The 16742-nt window shown below is 37.0% G+C and overlaps 1 protein-coding gene across 3 annotated transcripts in view; it reads right to left on the reverse strand.

Moving 5' to 3' along the window:
- Positions 1–16742, reverse strand: part of ARHGAP15 (Rho GTPase activating protein 15) — a 622754-nt gene that overhangs the window by 118477 nt on the left and 487535 nt on the right. For all 3 annotated transcript variants that reach the window (XM_027131893.1, XM_027131900.1, XM_027131911.1), the window contains one exon: positions 8096–8230. In XM_027131893.1, the coding sequence (XP_026987694.1) occupies positions 8096–8230 (135 nt within the window). The remainder of the gene's footprint in view (positions 1–8095; positions 8231–16742) is intronic.

The raw sequence follows: 16742 nt of genomic DNA on the forward strand, positions 1-16742 counted from the left end.
TGGAGCTGATGTGTTACCACTCAATTAATTTCAGCATCGAGGTCCAATTTTAGTTCTGAATCACCTTCTAGTTTTACTTATAAAGGACTTTTCATTAAGCCAAATTAAGTAGATGGAGGTCCAGTTGTTTATTATCTAGCACTAAACCATTCCTACAAAAAGACACCTGTGCAAGCCATTTGGCTCTAGTCAACTATTTTTTTTTACAATTTAATTATGAATATAATTAGAATGAGTTAAGAGACAAGCTAGGCATCAGCCATAAAATTTCTAGTTTGCTAAAACACACACACACACACACACACACACACACTGATTAAAAAGCAACCACAACAAAAACCCCACCAAGTCTGTGAGCTTGAAGTGGAAACTGTAGTTAAAGGGGAGTATTTGTAAAATCTACCTTTATTTTAATTTCAAATTTCCTTGAAATGGTGCTGTAGAGAATATTTTTGTACTACATTATTTTTATATCTCTGCTTTCTCTGTGGTGACCCTTTAAACCCTGTTTTTTCCTTTCTCTGGTCTTAAGGTAATTTGTCACTATCATGCTTTCATGTTTAGCAACTATTCGTAGTCAAGTGCCTTGCAAGCTCTGTTTCTTTTCTCCCAGAGTGTCATCATAGAGTTGATGATGCATCAGAAATAGTTTGACCAAAGGGCAAGATAAAGTCAAGAGTAAAGAAAATATTTGCAAATATACTTGACTAGTTTATTTTCCCAATTACTTATTGAAAGTATAGTTTAAAGGTAAAATGGCATGATGGCCATAGGAAAAAAAACATTAAGACATGCAATAGATACTTTCTGACATAGGGCAATGTCTTTAATTTAGATTTTTTTTTTTGCGGTATGTGGGCCTCTCACTGTTGTGGCCTCTCCCGTTGCAGAGCACAGGATCTAGATGCGCAGGCTCAGTGGCCGTGGCTCACGGGCCCAGCCGCTCTGCGGCATGTGGGATTTTCCCGGACCGGGGCATGAACCCGTGTCCCCTGCATCGGCAGGCGGACTCTCAACCACTACACCACCAGGGAAGCCCTAGATCATTTTTATATGAGGATGGTGTGACTGACAGATGTATAGTAGGATGAGTTATATTTAAGGACTAGGCATGGGGTATGCTCTACCTTCAGTGCCTTGATTTTAAAGATGCTTAGTCAACCTTATGGATACCATTTCTCACAATTTGTTTTACTGCTTAACTGATCAGTGTGTAGCAAAACTAGGCATAAATATTGTCTTCAAATGAGTGTGTGACTACAACCTTTAAATTGAAGACTTGTATGAAGCATCTTTACTGTCTCAGTTTGTTGCTGGCTTGCCTCATCTCCAAGTGTTATATACATAAATACATATATATATGTATATGCACATATATTAAATAAACACGATATATAACAATATGATGCATAATAAACATGATATATAATAAACATTATATATATAATATTATTTAAGAGTAACTGAAAACGAGGATAAGGGGACTGCTATTGGACCCATAAGGTTGTTTTGATCTTGGAGTTAGCATTGATTGCATTCCCATGATGGGGCCCTGCTCAGGGGTGGAAGGAAAAGTAATTATTTTTATACACAAAAGGCAACTTTGGAAATTTAGAATACAACAAATCAACAAACCCTAAATCATGCTCTAGCAAGAGCAGCACAGAGCTGAGGTGAAGGTGACCAAGGTGAAATTATCAGACAGTCCTTGAATAAATGAGCTTTGGCCCAGGCCTGACACAAATCTCTAAGCCTATCCCGCACAAATAATAGATAAAACATCTTGTAAGGAAATTCACAAGGTCATTTCTCTTTATTTTCCGCTCATCTACTAATCAACCTATGGTTTCACTGTTATCTCAACTCTGATGATTCTTTAGATTTGAGACAGGAAGATGAAAATTGATGGATGAAGCACATCTGTGACATGGGTGTAGAGAAGGTGTAGGAAAAAAAAAAAAAGGCTCCATAAAGATGTCCATACTTTACTTCCTAGAGCCTGTGAATATGTTACTTTACATGGCAGAAGAGATTTTGTAGATATGATTAAATTAAGGACCTTGAGATGGGGAAGTATCCTGGGTGATCCAGGGGGTGCCCAATGTAATCACAAAGGTCCTCAAAACTGGAAAATGGACTGAGGAGAAAGTCAGAGGGAGACTGACTACAGAAGAGGTCAGAGTGATGTGATGTCATGTGACTGCTGCCTGTGAAGGAGGTGGAAGGGGACCACTGGCTAAGGCATGCAGGCAACCTCTAGAAGCTAGAAAAAGCAAGGAAGTGGATTCTCCTGCAGAGCCTCCAGAATATCGTCCTTCCGGCACTCTGATTTTAGCTCAGTGAGACTAAGCTTCGGACTTCTGTCTATAGAAATATGTGGTAATAAATCACTGTTATTTTAGGCCACTGAGTTCGAGGTAATTTGTTACGGCAGCAATAGGAAACTAATACACATGTCCTATAGGAAACAGTGCCTCTAATTCAGAAAACACAAAGAAATCTGAACACCCTGAAGCAGCCCTGGAAGCACCACTCCAATATGAATTAGAATGGCAGAAGCCTCTAGAAAGAAGCCATCCTGGTAAATCGGGACTCTGCGCAATAGTGTCAGAAATGAGTAAGGACATTATAAAAGAAAAAAAGCAAAGAAAAAGAAAAGCAATTACAGACGCCAGGAAAAAAATAAATAAAAAATCTGCACAAGAAAAGCACGATCCAACTATAAAGGGAACCAAATGTGGCCAAGAGTTTAAGCAATTTTTGGAGTGTAATAAAATAGATTCTATTGGACCTGGTGAGGAATACTCTTTGACAAGTGTAGGGATTGTGACAGTGAATTCTAAAGAAGGAATCTTTGTGAAACCTCTTGGACAGGTAATGAACAAGACTTACAAACTCATAATAATGCAAATATCAACGCTGTTTATTAGTTTTCTAATTGGTCGGACTATTAAAATTTAAAGGAGTTAATAACCAGAGATTGTGAAAGAAAGGAAGAGAGGTAAAGGAAAGAGTAGAAAGGAAAATATATTTACCTTACAAAGGAAAGTTAGGAGTTACTGTAGAATGCTCAATGAAACCAGAAACAGAGGTTTATGTGTATTATTCAACATCTACATATAATAATATGACTATCAAATGCTGGAGGAAGTGAAGTAGAATAAGTTAATATTTCATATTAGGTATTATCTATAGTAGATAAGTCAAGAAGTAGAGATATTATCCAGAGTTATGACAGTAACGACTACAAGAGATGAAAACTGAAATAGCTGAAGGAGGTTTCCTCTCATGAATAGGCCTGGGGATGTGAAGTGATAGGGCCCAATCCATCACTTTCCATCATAAACTCCTCTGTAGAATCTGGTTTGGTGCATGTTGTAATTTGATAAAAGTGAATAACTGTATAAAGGAACATTAATAACACTTCAGCTTGAAACAGGTACTCATATGAAATAGGAAAGTAACATTGTATATATCTAAATGAATTTCAAAAGGGGATAGGTGAAAAATTGGTTACAAAAATAACACAGTGGAGGGTTAAAATGTACTCAAAGAGGGCAATATTTAAAGCACTGATGCTTTTAATATCTAATAGTAAATACTGAAACATAGCTCACTCTTGGAAAGTTTTAACTTATTTCTAACCTAGAACTCCAATACTAAAATTTCTGATCATTTCATTCTAACCTTGGTTAAAAAAAAAGACAGAAATGACACGATCTTATATAGAATGATATGGGATATATAGGTTTTATATAGGATGATGTAACAGACAGATATTTGGCAACAGCTAGTTTAGTTGTTAGTTATTCTTCCAGCAAGATTTCTTTTAGATAAACAGTCCCAGAAATGCAATGTAGGATGATGGAAAGTATTTATGTTTTAGAGTCTGCAGCTTAATGCTAAACCTAATCTTCTGAGCCATATGAACTTAGGAAATATTTTGTGACTTACTTTTTTCCTCTGAAAAATGAATTTCTTTCAAATCATTTATTGAGCACCTAATATAAAGGAAATGTTATGTTGTATTATTCTCATAGTAACTTTATGAGCTAGAAATTACTTTCCACATGATTTTTCCATTTCTTCTGTGTCTCCTGTGTTATTTTCAGAAATAAATTAGATAATTATAAAAAGTGTCAACAAGTTTTCCTCCTCTCTTTCCCTTTCCCAGGAATTTTGGAAAAATGCAGATAGTAAAATAGAAAAGACACTGTTTGTTGTCTCTTTTCTTTGGATCGGTAGCGGTACCAGAACAAAAGAGATGGGAATAGAGGAAAAACTTCGTACATTTCATAGGATTTAGATGTACTGGAAATGTCCAGACCCCCTGCAGGCTTTTAGCCACAAGATTGCATCACCTATCATAAAACTCTAAAGTCATGCTTTTGTACTGAGTTCACATTTACAGTATTAATAATGCCTTCAACACAAGTCATTTCCAGGGAATTAAGTCCTTGCAGTCAGTGGGTTAAATCCCCATGAAATAACCTGCAGGTGACCCAGTTGCATTGACCTCAAGTATAGAATTTCAGATCAATAGCTGCAGTACTTGGATTCTGAAATATGAAACAATCGCTAGTGTTTTTGTTACCCCAATGGGTGTTATCAGACAGGAAATCACTATGGCAATTGTTGGTTCTTATCATATTAATGCTTGTTTTTGGTCCAAAAAGAAACTACTTAAAAAAGTAAATGCCTTCTGTTCACTCTTCTTGGAATATGTAATGATGACTTTCAAACATATAATAAAAATTAACAGTATTTCAAATAGCACAAATGATCATTAATTGCTTGTACACGAAAAAACATTTCTTCTTCAGAAGCAAAGCATTCCAGTTGGATGTAAAATTCCTTTTGGTCTATTCACCTTTTCACTCTGTCATGAAAGGGTAACAGAAGATCTCTCAATTTGGGGCCAAATAGAAATCTTAAGCCTTCACAAACTGGGCTTGGGGGTAGTGAGACAGTAAAGGAAAATAACGTTATAGCTACATGAACCATGACAGTGACTGGCATGGAGTTTTGCTAGTGGCTAACCAGAGACCAGACATCACTTCAAGCATTTACACCAACAGAGGGAATGATTTTGATGCAGGGAACTGGTTACCCATGTGATGAAGAAGCTGAGAGCCAAATAAGGAAGCCTGAAGTCACCAAGAAACCAGCCACTGCAGGAAGCCACTACCAGGCTGGAGGGACAAAGGGAGGAGGGTCCACATCACCAGATGGAAGATGGAACCAGAATGGGCTGAAGACATGGAGGACATCATGGATCCTCAGGTAGAGAAGCTATCTGAGGCAGGGGTGGGCAAGGGGTAGGGGGTGGAGGATAAACTAAAAAAACTGGTTGGTCTTTTCCTTCCCTCTCCCTCTGCCATCTATCACCAGAGACTTCCACTGACTGTAGCAGCAGGAAGCCAGCCCTCAAGAGCACCTCTGCGATACAGCTGGCTAGGGTCAACCTTCCACAGGTACAGAGCAAAGAAGTGATGGATGAAGATGGTCAAAGAAGCCTAGAGCCAGCCTATATGGACATCTCCCCTGCAGAAAGACCTCACCTGGCTGGTTCCTTTTCATAAAGAGCGAAGAATTCATGGGCAGGTCTGTTGAGCTTCTCGTGGTATAGATTTTACAAGAGGCAGCGAGAGCTATGATAAAGCCCAGCACTTCTCTGGGACTGGATATGGATGTCCTTATATTTTGGAAAAACTTTTTTACTCAGTTAGTGCACCGTGGAGTAAAAGTGCCTCCTCTGGTGTGGTTTTGCCATTTCCAAAGAACTATGTGGCCATTCTGCCATTGCTTAAGGATATTTAAACATGAACTACAACCTCAAGCTGAGTTGAGAATTCAAGAACTAATGTCAAGGTTATGTCAAAAATGCATGGATTAGCAAACATATGTCCCTTTCCAACATCATATTTCTCAGCCATATCAGCCTCTTGGTTAGTCCCTCCATTTGACATATTAAAAATACTACATACTACATAAGTTAGGTAAGGCAAGCCTGCTGAGGGTGATTCTCCTTGCCTTGAGCAATGAAGGAAAAACTCCCGTCTCTTTGCTTCTAGATTACTTTCTCAAACAAAGCTCATCTGGAGAAACACTGTTAGCATTTGTTCAGTATCTTACATCTTTAAAGGACTTTCTAAAGCACTCTCTCATTCATTTTCTCCATAGCCTATGTGATAGGTGTTGGAAAAAATCCTCTCAATAGCCATCAGTCACAACAGCATGCTGCCTACCTCAATTCTGCTTTGTTAAGTTCTAACCATGCCAATAATTCTGAAATTCTGTCCAGTTTGGAGTCAAGTCTAGGATAGACCAGAGATGGTCCTCCTCTTTATGGAAATTCAAAGGACACAACCTCTCATGGGTTTGACGGCCTGCTTCCCACATCTCTTAGACTAAGGGAATGGCTTGCCTAATATCTTCAGAATCAGGTTAACTAAAGGAAGCTTAAACGATGGGTATCCTACATCATAGCCCTCAAATCAGCACATGCACAAGTATATTTCCAAATGAGACAATTCTCACTTAAAAGTATGGCGACCACAATGTGAAATTTGTATGAATTCTCTAAATATACATAATCAGAAATATGTACCCAAATGCAAAAGCCCCCAGTGTCTTACCAGAACACTGTCTTCGCATTATGAGTGATCTTCCGTGCTTGAGTGTTCCAAGATGGAATATCAGAATAAACTGTTAGGGAAATTCATGCTTGTTTATTTTTTCTTTATTCCTCCTTTTAAAAAGAAGTGAAGAGAGCCTGGGAACTATAAAATACTGTTCTTGAGAAGCAGAGGGCTCATGACATAAAAACTCTGACAGGGGATATGAGCTCCAGCCTCACTTCAAAACCCATATTTAAAGCACTGCTACTCTATTCAACAACAACAACATCTGAAATTGTGAGCAGGCAGCAAGAGAAAGACCTTGGGAGAATAAGCTCTGCTTTATTCCTCTTGATATCATTTTGCCAGAGCTTTAAACAAGCGTGAAGACTTTTGTGAAATGAAAAACAGAATAAAAGGGCATATTGAGGGGCTGTTTCCAACAGGCTGCCCATATCCCACTCCCCCTAATGCGAACACTGTACACACAGCCATCCAAGATCAGACCTCCTAAGTAGAGCACTTTTTTTTCTTGGAGATTATTCTCATTTGGACTTTAATTAAGCTCCTGCCAGGCTTGCAAGCTTTTAAATTTTACCTTTCTTTCTTCTTTCTTTTTCCTCCTTGAATCAGCTTGCTTGCCAGGAACCTTTTTCCAAGCTGTCACAATCATAGTAAGTACACCCTAAGACGTTAAATTTAGAGATGTACTAATCATTGCTGCTCCGAGAATCAATAGCAGAAGTTTCCTTGCATTTGGAAAGATTTTCATTCATTCATTCATTCGTTTTTACGTGTGTGTGCGCACGCGCGTGTGCGTGTGTTATGAATGAGAAAATAATAGAAAGGAAGTTTCAGGGAGTATACAACGACTATTGGCTAGTGAGTGATACAACTCAACCTCCCATAAGGCCACCAGCTTAACAGAAGAAACTTTCCATTACTTAATTTAATATTCACACTGTTTGTAAGCAAATTGTAGCCAACTCTTTACTAGTGTTGGTGGGTGTAGGGTGAGCAAGCCTTGAGAAGGTGATGCCTCAGCTGATGATTTAACACCTCTTTAATGAAATGTAATAGTTAATTCACTTCGGTTCTTTTTCAAAATCTCCTTGAACTCAATTAAACTCACGGTGATTCTGAAAGTATAAAGGTAGGGGCTAGGGAGGCAGAAGGTGGCCCCTGTAAAGCAGATTGCATGAGAAGCCATTTTCATTTGAGGAGGCTTAGTTGAAAACTGGCCACCCTAAACAGGATGCCTTCTTCTTTTTTTCTTAATTTTTCAAAACACTTAGATAATATTGCAGAAATAAGAATAAGCCATCAAAAACACCAAAACTAAAATGAAAGCTGTGGAGCATTGGGGATATTATCATCACCATGATTGCTATTATCACCATTCTTATTATTTACTTAATAGTAATTCCACACTGCCAGGTTATTGCACCAACCGCTCCTGTCTGTAAGGTACTTACTGATCGCCTCCACAAACCGCTCAAAGAAGCTGTAAGGGAAGAGCGGCTCAGGCAGCTCCCGGAAAAACATCTTCAGTGCTCCAGTGACAACGTGGATGTCCTCCCACTGGCTGTCGTCCAAATTCAGCTTCTCTTCTGGGAAAACACGAGGAGAAATGGAACAACTGGTTTTAATGAAACAATTACAAGACACTAATTATTATGTTAATGTTTGCCTACTATCATCAGCAACCGTTAACAGCCTTCTGCACCTAGAGGTTTGGTGCTGTGCATGGTTTTTTTTTTTTTTTTTTCCTTTTTTCCGTAGGACGGGAACATTTTCAATGGAATACCATCTGTAGGAGTGCAGCTAACAAAAAACAAGAGACACAAAGAGACAGTGCCATTGACACAGTATGTCAGATACATTTATTCCCATAATGCATCAGTATGAAAATTAGCATCACAGCTCAACATGATTCAAAGCTATTTGGTTTTGAGGCCGAGGGGCTAAGAGTTGCCAATGATGGCCGGCTCAAGGGACCGGCCTAAAGGCCTTGCTGAGCCAACAGGAGACATATGCTAAACATGGCAATAGAAAATGAGTTATTGCTTTACATGTGTTAGTCTTGCTATGTACAAGGGAATAATGGGTAACACTTTTTTCCTTTTTTCACTGAATATAAAGTCAGCAAGGAATAGAATAGTGAGTGAGAAAGGATATTAATTCCTTCTTCCTGCTTCAAAAATATCTTTTTTTAGTTTTCATCTCAGCAAGGAAAATGTGCCCAGCAACAATATTAGACAGACCCCTGTTGGCCTACGTAGGCTATGCAAAGCTGTCAAAAATGATAACACACTAAAGACAACCCACAAGTGCTTATCAACTCCTCTTAGAAATAACGGAAATGTTTGCTTGGGAAGCTTGAGTGAGTTGAGACATTTAAATATTAAAGAAAATAAAGGCCACAATAAAGTTCTTAGAAGAAATAAAGAGACGCTGGGCAATTATTTCCTTCCTTTTCGTCTTCAGTATGAAAGTCTGGAATCATTCTCACCCAAAAAGTGGATGTAATAGGGTCTGAAAGTCACATCTTTGCATACAACTAAAAGGAAGCAGGCATAAAAGCATTGCTGCTGATCCACAGCGTTTGTCTTTCTGAACGTACAACACAGAAGAGATTTTGGATTCTGGGCTTAATGAAAACTAAAGCTAATCATTCTGGACAACCTGGGGGTTAATGGGAAAGCAGAGTATCCTGGCAAGAACTTAATAGGTATTTGGTCAACTAGAATTGTGTTTCCTTACCGACGTCCGAAGCTCACATTCAGATGCTTGCTTGTGTCAGTTTTATGAATGCAGAGGAGAACTGACACCAAAAATGTAAGAAAAGCTGAGAATTGTCACTATAGGGGATCTCTGCATGGGCTGTTCTGCTAATAGTCTTCATGTCCTTTTAAAAATATTAGCCGAAATCTTTATCAGATCTTTTTTTCTAAATGGACTATTACTCCCAGGGCTAGTAAGTTATGTTCCTGCTCAATTGGCTGTTTGCAAAGAGAAGGAATGAAGGTGAATCTGTTTATTTCAGACGGGCTATTTTCTTCTCCCCTTTCAGCCTTCATTCCTACCTCGGTCATAACACAATAATTTGATCCACAACAAAATCAGCAGAGGAGACCTTCTTTCTGCCCTGCAATCATTTTTGATTGATTGTATTTCAACAATTAGTCTTTTATTTGGCTACACACTATTGAAATAGGACGACAGCATCTTAGCAGGCCAGCTTTAAACAGTCAACTGTTAACAATAGCATCAAAAAGAGAGACCTGATGGGGTTTACTGTCACTTTAAAGAACGGGTTTTTCACGTTGTTGAAATCTGTCAGATATTTTGAAATGTCCCTCTCACTATGGTGCCACACCCCCTGCGTGCCCTTATAATAAAATTGGTTTTACTCCTGATTAAATCATTTTCTCCCTACCCACTACCATACTTCTCATAATGGACCTGTGCGTTCTACAGCTGGTGTTCTTCCCATGGTACCAATTCTTACTTTATCTTTTAAGCACTTCGCTGCGAAGATCTCATGCAGAGTGCTTATGTTTTGTTAAGAGCTTCATTCTTAGAGAAATAGCTTAACACATGTTCTAAAAATGTTGTACAACTTATTGCTTAAAGCACATTTAGAAAATGTATAAGTACAGTAGCTTTGGCACTGAACTTTAAGTGGAAACCTAAATAAACACATACACACACACAACACACACACATGTTCACACACACAACTATCTCTACCAAAAATTTATCACAAAAGTCCAATACAAATTGTCATTTTGGTGCATAGGTTTAAGATCGTCAAATGAAAGTGTTCAGCAGGTAAAAAAAGACAATGATTTTATCTTGAGCAAGAAAACAATAAGAACAAATAATTGCTTAACCAAAGGCAGATGCCAGTAAACATCAGTTAATTCAATTGACTGTGAAAATGAAATATTTTAATAGACATAAAAAGATAATTTACCAGTCAATAAATACCATTTGATTATATCCACTCAAAATACCATATAACATATCAACTTGTGTTACTTAAACTAGCATTCCTACTATGTAGTCTTCACTTTAAAAAGATAATTTGTAGTCCCTCAACAAGTAGCTTCAATAAATAATATGGCAAGTGGTTGGAAAGAGTCTTTTTGTATATAATACCTAATTTTTATATTAAGATTTTTTGTGAACAACCAAGGTTAAGATTCCTTGTAAACCAGAGGCCTTTAAGGCATATTTTTCAAGGCCACTGTGACTTATTTAAACATGCAGTTGTGTCCATATTTGCACACCTTCTCATGAATCCAATCAGTTCTGAAGATGAAATGAAGATGAAGTGATACCTGTCTCCACGTTAACGGGTATCATTATGAACACATTTGTATTACCTGATAGGCATTTTCTAACTAATCTGTTGGCAGTGATGATGTCTTCCGCTTCCCCTCTTTTCAATAGAGCAGGATTTCTCAATAGTGAAGCACTGTTGACATTTGGGGCTGAGTACTGCCTTGTTATAGGGTCTGTCCTGTACATTCTAGGATATTTAGTAGCATCCCCGGCCTCAGCCCACTGGATGCCAGTAGCACTTCCCAGGGCTGCTGATGAAAAATATCTCCAGATATTGCCAAATATCTCCTGGCAGTGAAAAGTTATCCCCAGGTGAGAACCACAACAGTGGAGCCTGTAAGAGTCTATAAAAGTTACTCAATAAATATCGATTTATGAAGTTTACCTTAGGTGGGCAGAGAAATAGAAAACTAGATATGTGAATACTGAGATTTCTTTAATATGAACCTAAGAGTTGGTAATTATTATTGACAGAATAAAAACCTTTTACAGAACAAAATTCAAAATTCATATGACTATATTTCAGGAAGCTTTGCAACAGGAAGAATAACCAACAGTTATTCAGTGCTTACACCATACTAGGGACTATGCTATGCACTTTCCATTTATTATCTAATATAATTTTTTTCAGTAAGACAATGAGGTACATGCTATTGTTATCATCACGTATTTTACAGATAGGAAAAATGAGGCATGGGTAGATTAAATAACTTTTCCATGGATGACAAGTAATAAACCCAGGATGTAAGCCTCCCCTCAAAACCACTATGGTCTGACTAATCTTGGCTGGAAGAAGCTGAAAGGATAAAGGCAAATAAATAGCAATTGCCAGTGGTAGTAGATTGACTATTACTTCAAAGATAGTGATTTTTATATTTTATCCCTAAATATCTTACTTGAGGCTATGCTTTTACCTGTAAACTTACTCTGATTTTTCATAATTACTGATTTATAGAAGGAACAGATTCTTATATAAACAGATATAAAGCGAATTGGCAATAAAAAGAAACTGCATTAGGAATGGGACAGAAGATGTAGCAAATTGTTACGTGGTGATGGAGTGAAGAGGAAATATGATAGGGTGAGAAAGAGATTATACAAAACACCAGGTCTGGATTTACCACTAATTCATTGTATATCTATTTATTTATTTGTGAAATGAAGATATTCAGAAGGATAGTTGTTGGTATCAAATGAGAAAATGTGTCTGAAAAACATTTGGAGAGTAAATATATATATATATATATCCAAGACACCACTATGATAAGGAAAGTGAATAAAGCCCAAATAGGCAAAATACATTAGGGATTAAAGCAATGGAAATACTGAGCAAACATCATAAACCATTCTGGTTGTTTTAGAGGATTTACCTCAGTGTGATGTAATCTGTCATATGAACTCAACAAAAACTTTACATGCTGGAGTTCAATACTGGTAAGAAGTCTGGTTGAATCAAGATATCTCAAAATTATCATGCTGATAATCTGTGCTGGTTTCTCCTGGCCCTCTACTTAGGCTACCGTAAATTCATTTTGGTCATGGCTTTTTGCTTAAAGCATTTAAACAGAATTGAAGATAGGTTAACCTCCAGAATCCAAAGTCACTATGTGACTTTTATGATATCACAAAAAATATATTTAAATATTGTATCCAAGCATTCAAGTGCATCTTGAAATGTCCTTCCTTGAAGGGACTTTTGTGTATTTTATTTTTTAAATAAAAACTTACCTATATCCAGCTAAAAACTATTATATTTAAAATTTAAAAATTTTGACAATAGCTATTAGGAATAATCTTTCTTAAAAAGGAGAACTGAAGGATGGACCTTTTGATAGCCACAGTAGGTCATGGTAATTTCCATGGAAAAAGGCACATTTAAATATCACTAATAGCTTAATCACCACTTTCCTCTTGTATTATGTATTGCTCTATAGACTGGTGTAACCAGAAGTTGCAATATCAAGACCGACTTTAACTAAACTCACTGTGTTAACCTAGTATTGGTTGAAATGCAGCTGAAGATAAACTTGGACTATCCAGAATAGAATAGTTATATAAGAATAAAGAGGCACTTCTTTGTGTATTGAAAAACAAGTACATTTTTACCTTGTAGTTTTTAAAGCCCTTTACTAACTTTTCTTTTACTGTTGCAATAAAAAAATAAAGAGGAAAAGACAGCCCAACTTTCACAGGATATGGAGAAAATAGCTCTGATTTCATTAATATAGTGACAAGAACCTATTACATCATGAAACTCTCATAAAAGGATGTGGTATCTGCTTCCAGTGCAGATGACCACTTAGAAACCTTATCTGAAAGCCCTGCTGGGTACATGAAAGTCACATCATGAATGAAAGAGATGCCAGAGAGACTATTGATCTGAAAAATAATAATATGTTTGTCCAGAAAATCAAACTGGTAGATATAAAAGTGGATAAAACATACTGTTTATCTATAAGGATATAGCTGATTTTGAGTTTAGCATTTAAAGGAGTGGATCAAAAGGAAGTTGGTTGAATCATTTGACTAGCTTGACCTTTCCTGTTGTGTTGCCTCCTTAAAGTGACAGTTCAATCTGATTTCTAGTGGATTAGAGAGGTTCCAAATTCTCAAACACGGTGATATAAACCCTGTGCCAAAACCATCTTCTTTCCACGCTGCACTCGCTAAAGCCCCTCCTATAACACCTTGGGTACAACATGAGACTTCAGTGAGGACAATATCTTTGAAAACTAGGCTGGTTGACCAGTTAATCTGTTTGTTCACTTAGTTTTTATTAAGCAAATATAGATTGAATGGAGACTACATACCAGGAACTGTATTTTGTGCCTTTCAAAGCTACAGCTGTTGAGGCTGCTTTATATTCCTCAAAGGAGAGGGCTTTACCAGGTGCTCAGAAATACTACTCAGGTGAAAATAAGTTAGGTTCTAGACATTTTACATCTTATTTCTGTCCCCTAGAATAATACTCTTTTGACCTTAATGAAAAGCAGGGACAAATTCACCCCCCAAATGTGCTTTATGTTTCTTATGGGCTGAATTGTGTCCCCCACCCCCGTGAATGATTTGTAGTCTCAACCCCCTGTACCCCACCATGTCACTGTATTTGGAGATAGAGCCTTTAAAGAGGTAATTAAGGTAAAATGAGATGATATGGATGGCCTTATTCCAGTATGACTGGTGTCTTTATAAGAAGAGGAGATTGGGACACAGACATGCACAGAACGAAGACCATGTGAAGACATAGGAAGAAGACATGCATCCATAAGCTAAGGAGAGGGGCCTCAGAAGAAAGCAACCTTGCCAACACCTTGATCCTGGTCTTCTAGCCTCTGGAACAGAAAGGAAATACATTTCTGTTGTTTAATCCCCCACACCCCCATCCCCCCTAGTCTGTGACACTTTGTTATGGCAGCCCTAGAAAACGAATACGATGTCCAAAGATTCTGTGCAGAGAAAGATGTCATGTTCCTAGATCATATCTAGACATTTTCTCAACACATGGGCTATGCCACACTTATGAAATATTATAGACAACAGAAAGAGCTGTTTAGGTAATTCAAATTAAATAAAAATAATTATCTAGATTCTGAGAAAGAGTTTGAAGGTGGAATAAGTTGAATAATTGCTTGCCTATTCAAGATCAACCTAACTATTTCTAATTACTTGATCTATAAACATGCAGGATACTCTCTAGCATGGCTCCCAGACAAAGAATAAAATCATGATTGCTATTTTCTTACTCACTCTAGGGAACATTTAAAAAGTTCTCAGGAAAACTCAACACAAGCCAAATCAACTCTCTATGGCCATGGTATCTATCAAAGAAGGAGGACAGTGGTTTTAAATATGAAACTTCATATTCCAAAACCAAAGAGATGTATTCCTTACAATGTATCACAGTAATCTCCAGGAAGCTATTAGGATGCTTACATTTGAAAATGGTTACTTTACTGTAAGAGGAGATGGTTTGACCTATGCAGAGAATGGGCACTTTTGCCACCTGGTCTACCAAATCCAGTTTTGTGTGGCCCCCTTGCAGTAGGAAAGAGGGAGGAACCAAGAAAATAAGCAGAAATTCTCTAAGATACTAAAACCTTATTCATAGAAGCTTTTATTTCTTAAATCCACTGGGATATTTTGGCATGCCATGTTAGCTTGCTTTCTATGGACTTCATGCTGTGCATATTTCTTTGGAAATCACTTAAGAAGCCCAAGGCATGCAAATAATGTCACAGGCTAATATGAAATATCTTTCGTTACTCTCTTTGAAGGTGGTGAAGCAGCCTTCTACTATATCCAATACAGGAACTGAGTCAGGAATGAGTATGTCTTATTTTTATTTTTCCTCAGATTTCATCAGAATGTAAATAATAACATAATAAATAGGTACAACTGAAATTTGTGAAGCAAGCGCCACAGATGGAAAGTATAACAAATGTGTCATTGCTTTGTGCATTTTTAATTTATAACGGCATAACATAAAACATCTCCCCATCATCATAACTCCATGTGTAATGCCATCTTATAAAATGATGTTACTGACATTATGCTTCTCTCCAGGCTTCTAGGTTTTTTTGTCTAGGCATCTGAGGAGAGGTAGCCCTGTTCAGACTCTAACAACAACAACAATGACAAAAATGAATTGACTTTATTTGTTAGGATCATAAATATTAAAAAGGATGCATTTCATGATACCAATATATATTTCTTTAATTACTTTCTTACTCAGAGCTCCCAACACTGCTCTTAATTCCATGCAGTCAAAGGCTTTTTGTGCTCTGCAGACACTATACACAATGGTTCATTTTATTTGACTGTCTTCTCCAAACAGATTCCGAATTTACTTGAATTCCATGGATGATTTCATACATTACATACTCCAAAGGGTAGAGAATCCGTAGGATTAAATTTCAACAGAGTCATTTTTGAAAGTTTTCTTTGTTATCGGCTCTAAGTTTCAACACTATTGCTATTTGTTCTCTCCAAGTTATATTACATTTGTAAATACCAAGCGGAAGGTCAGATCAAAACATATCTCATAATGATATCTAGGAAATAAACATAACTAAGTCCTATAAATACCCATATACAGATAACATGTCTATTGTAGGTATATGCACATATACAGAGTTACTTAATGTATTGTTTCCTCACTTGTCTAATGAGAACCGTCATCTCTCCCTCCTAATTTTGGGTGAGAATTCAGTGAAGTAATATACGTGAAAGTTCTAGCACAGGTTTGTTATAACATTATTAGAAAATTTATTTGGACATTATCTTCTTCGTCAGCCAGACTTTGGAAAATATTTCCAGAATTTAATATACTTTCTTGCTTCAACTATTCCTTTTACTACACTGTTGGTGTACATGGGGTTAGCAATGGTATTATTTAGCAGGAAAGAGACTGGGCTTTTTACTAATTTAGAAGTCTCTTGTCTGGAAATATTCTGTCAGAAAAACAGAAATAAAAGGATAACAAAAATCAATAAAATAGAAACAAAATGGATAGAGTAAGACAGTGCCACTCTTATTTCTTGAAACCATTTTACACCTGGATAGGACAAAAATTAGTTGTCAATTAAAGACAACCAAAACGAAGAGACGATTTCTAGCAGTTATTGAGGATAATATTTTTTCATATAAGTTATCTTTATTAATTGATCCATGGTAGTAGTTGAGTAAATTTTCTACTTCATATCACAAGAATAGCCAGAACTCTGCAAAGGTACATACAATAAGAGTGGAAGATTTATAAGTTTTACAACTACT

Source organism: Aethalodelphis obliquidens, unplaced genomic scaffold (genome assembly GCF_003676395.1).
Source record: "Aethalodelphis obliquidens isolate GAN/ISIS:26980383/991018 unplaced genomic scaffold, ASM367639v1 scaffold2, whole genome shotgun sequence".
Taxonomy (NCBI): domain Eukaryota; kingdom Metazoa; phylum Chordata; class Mammalia; order Artiodactyla; family Delphinidae; genus Aethalodelphis; species Aethalodelphis obliquidens.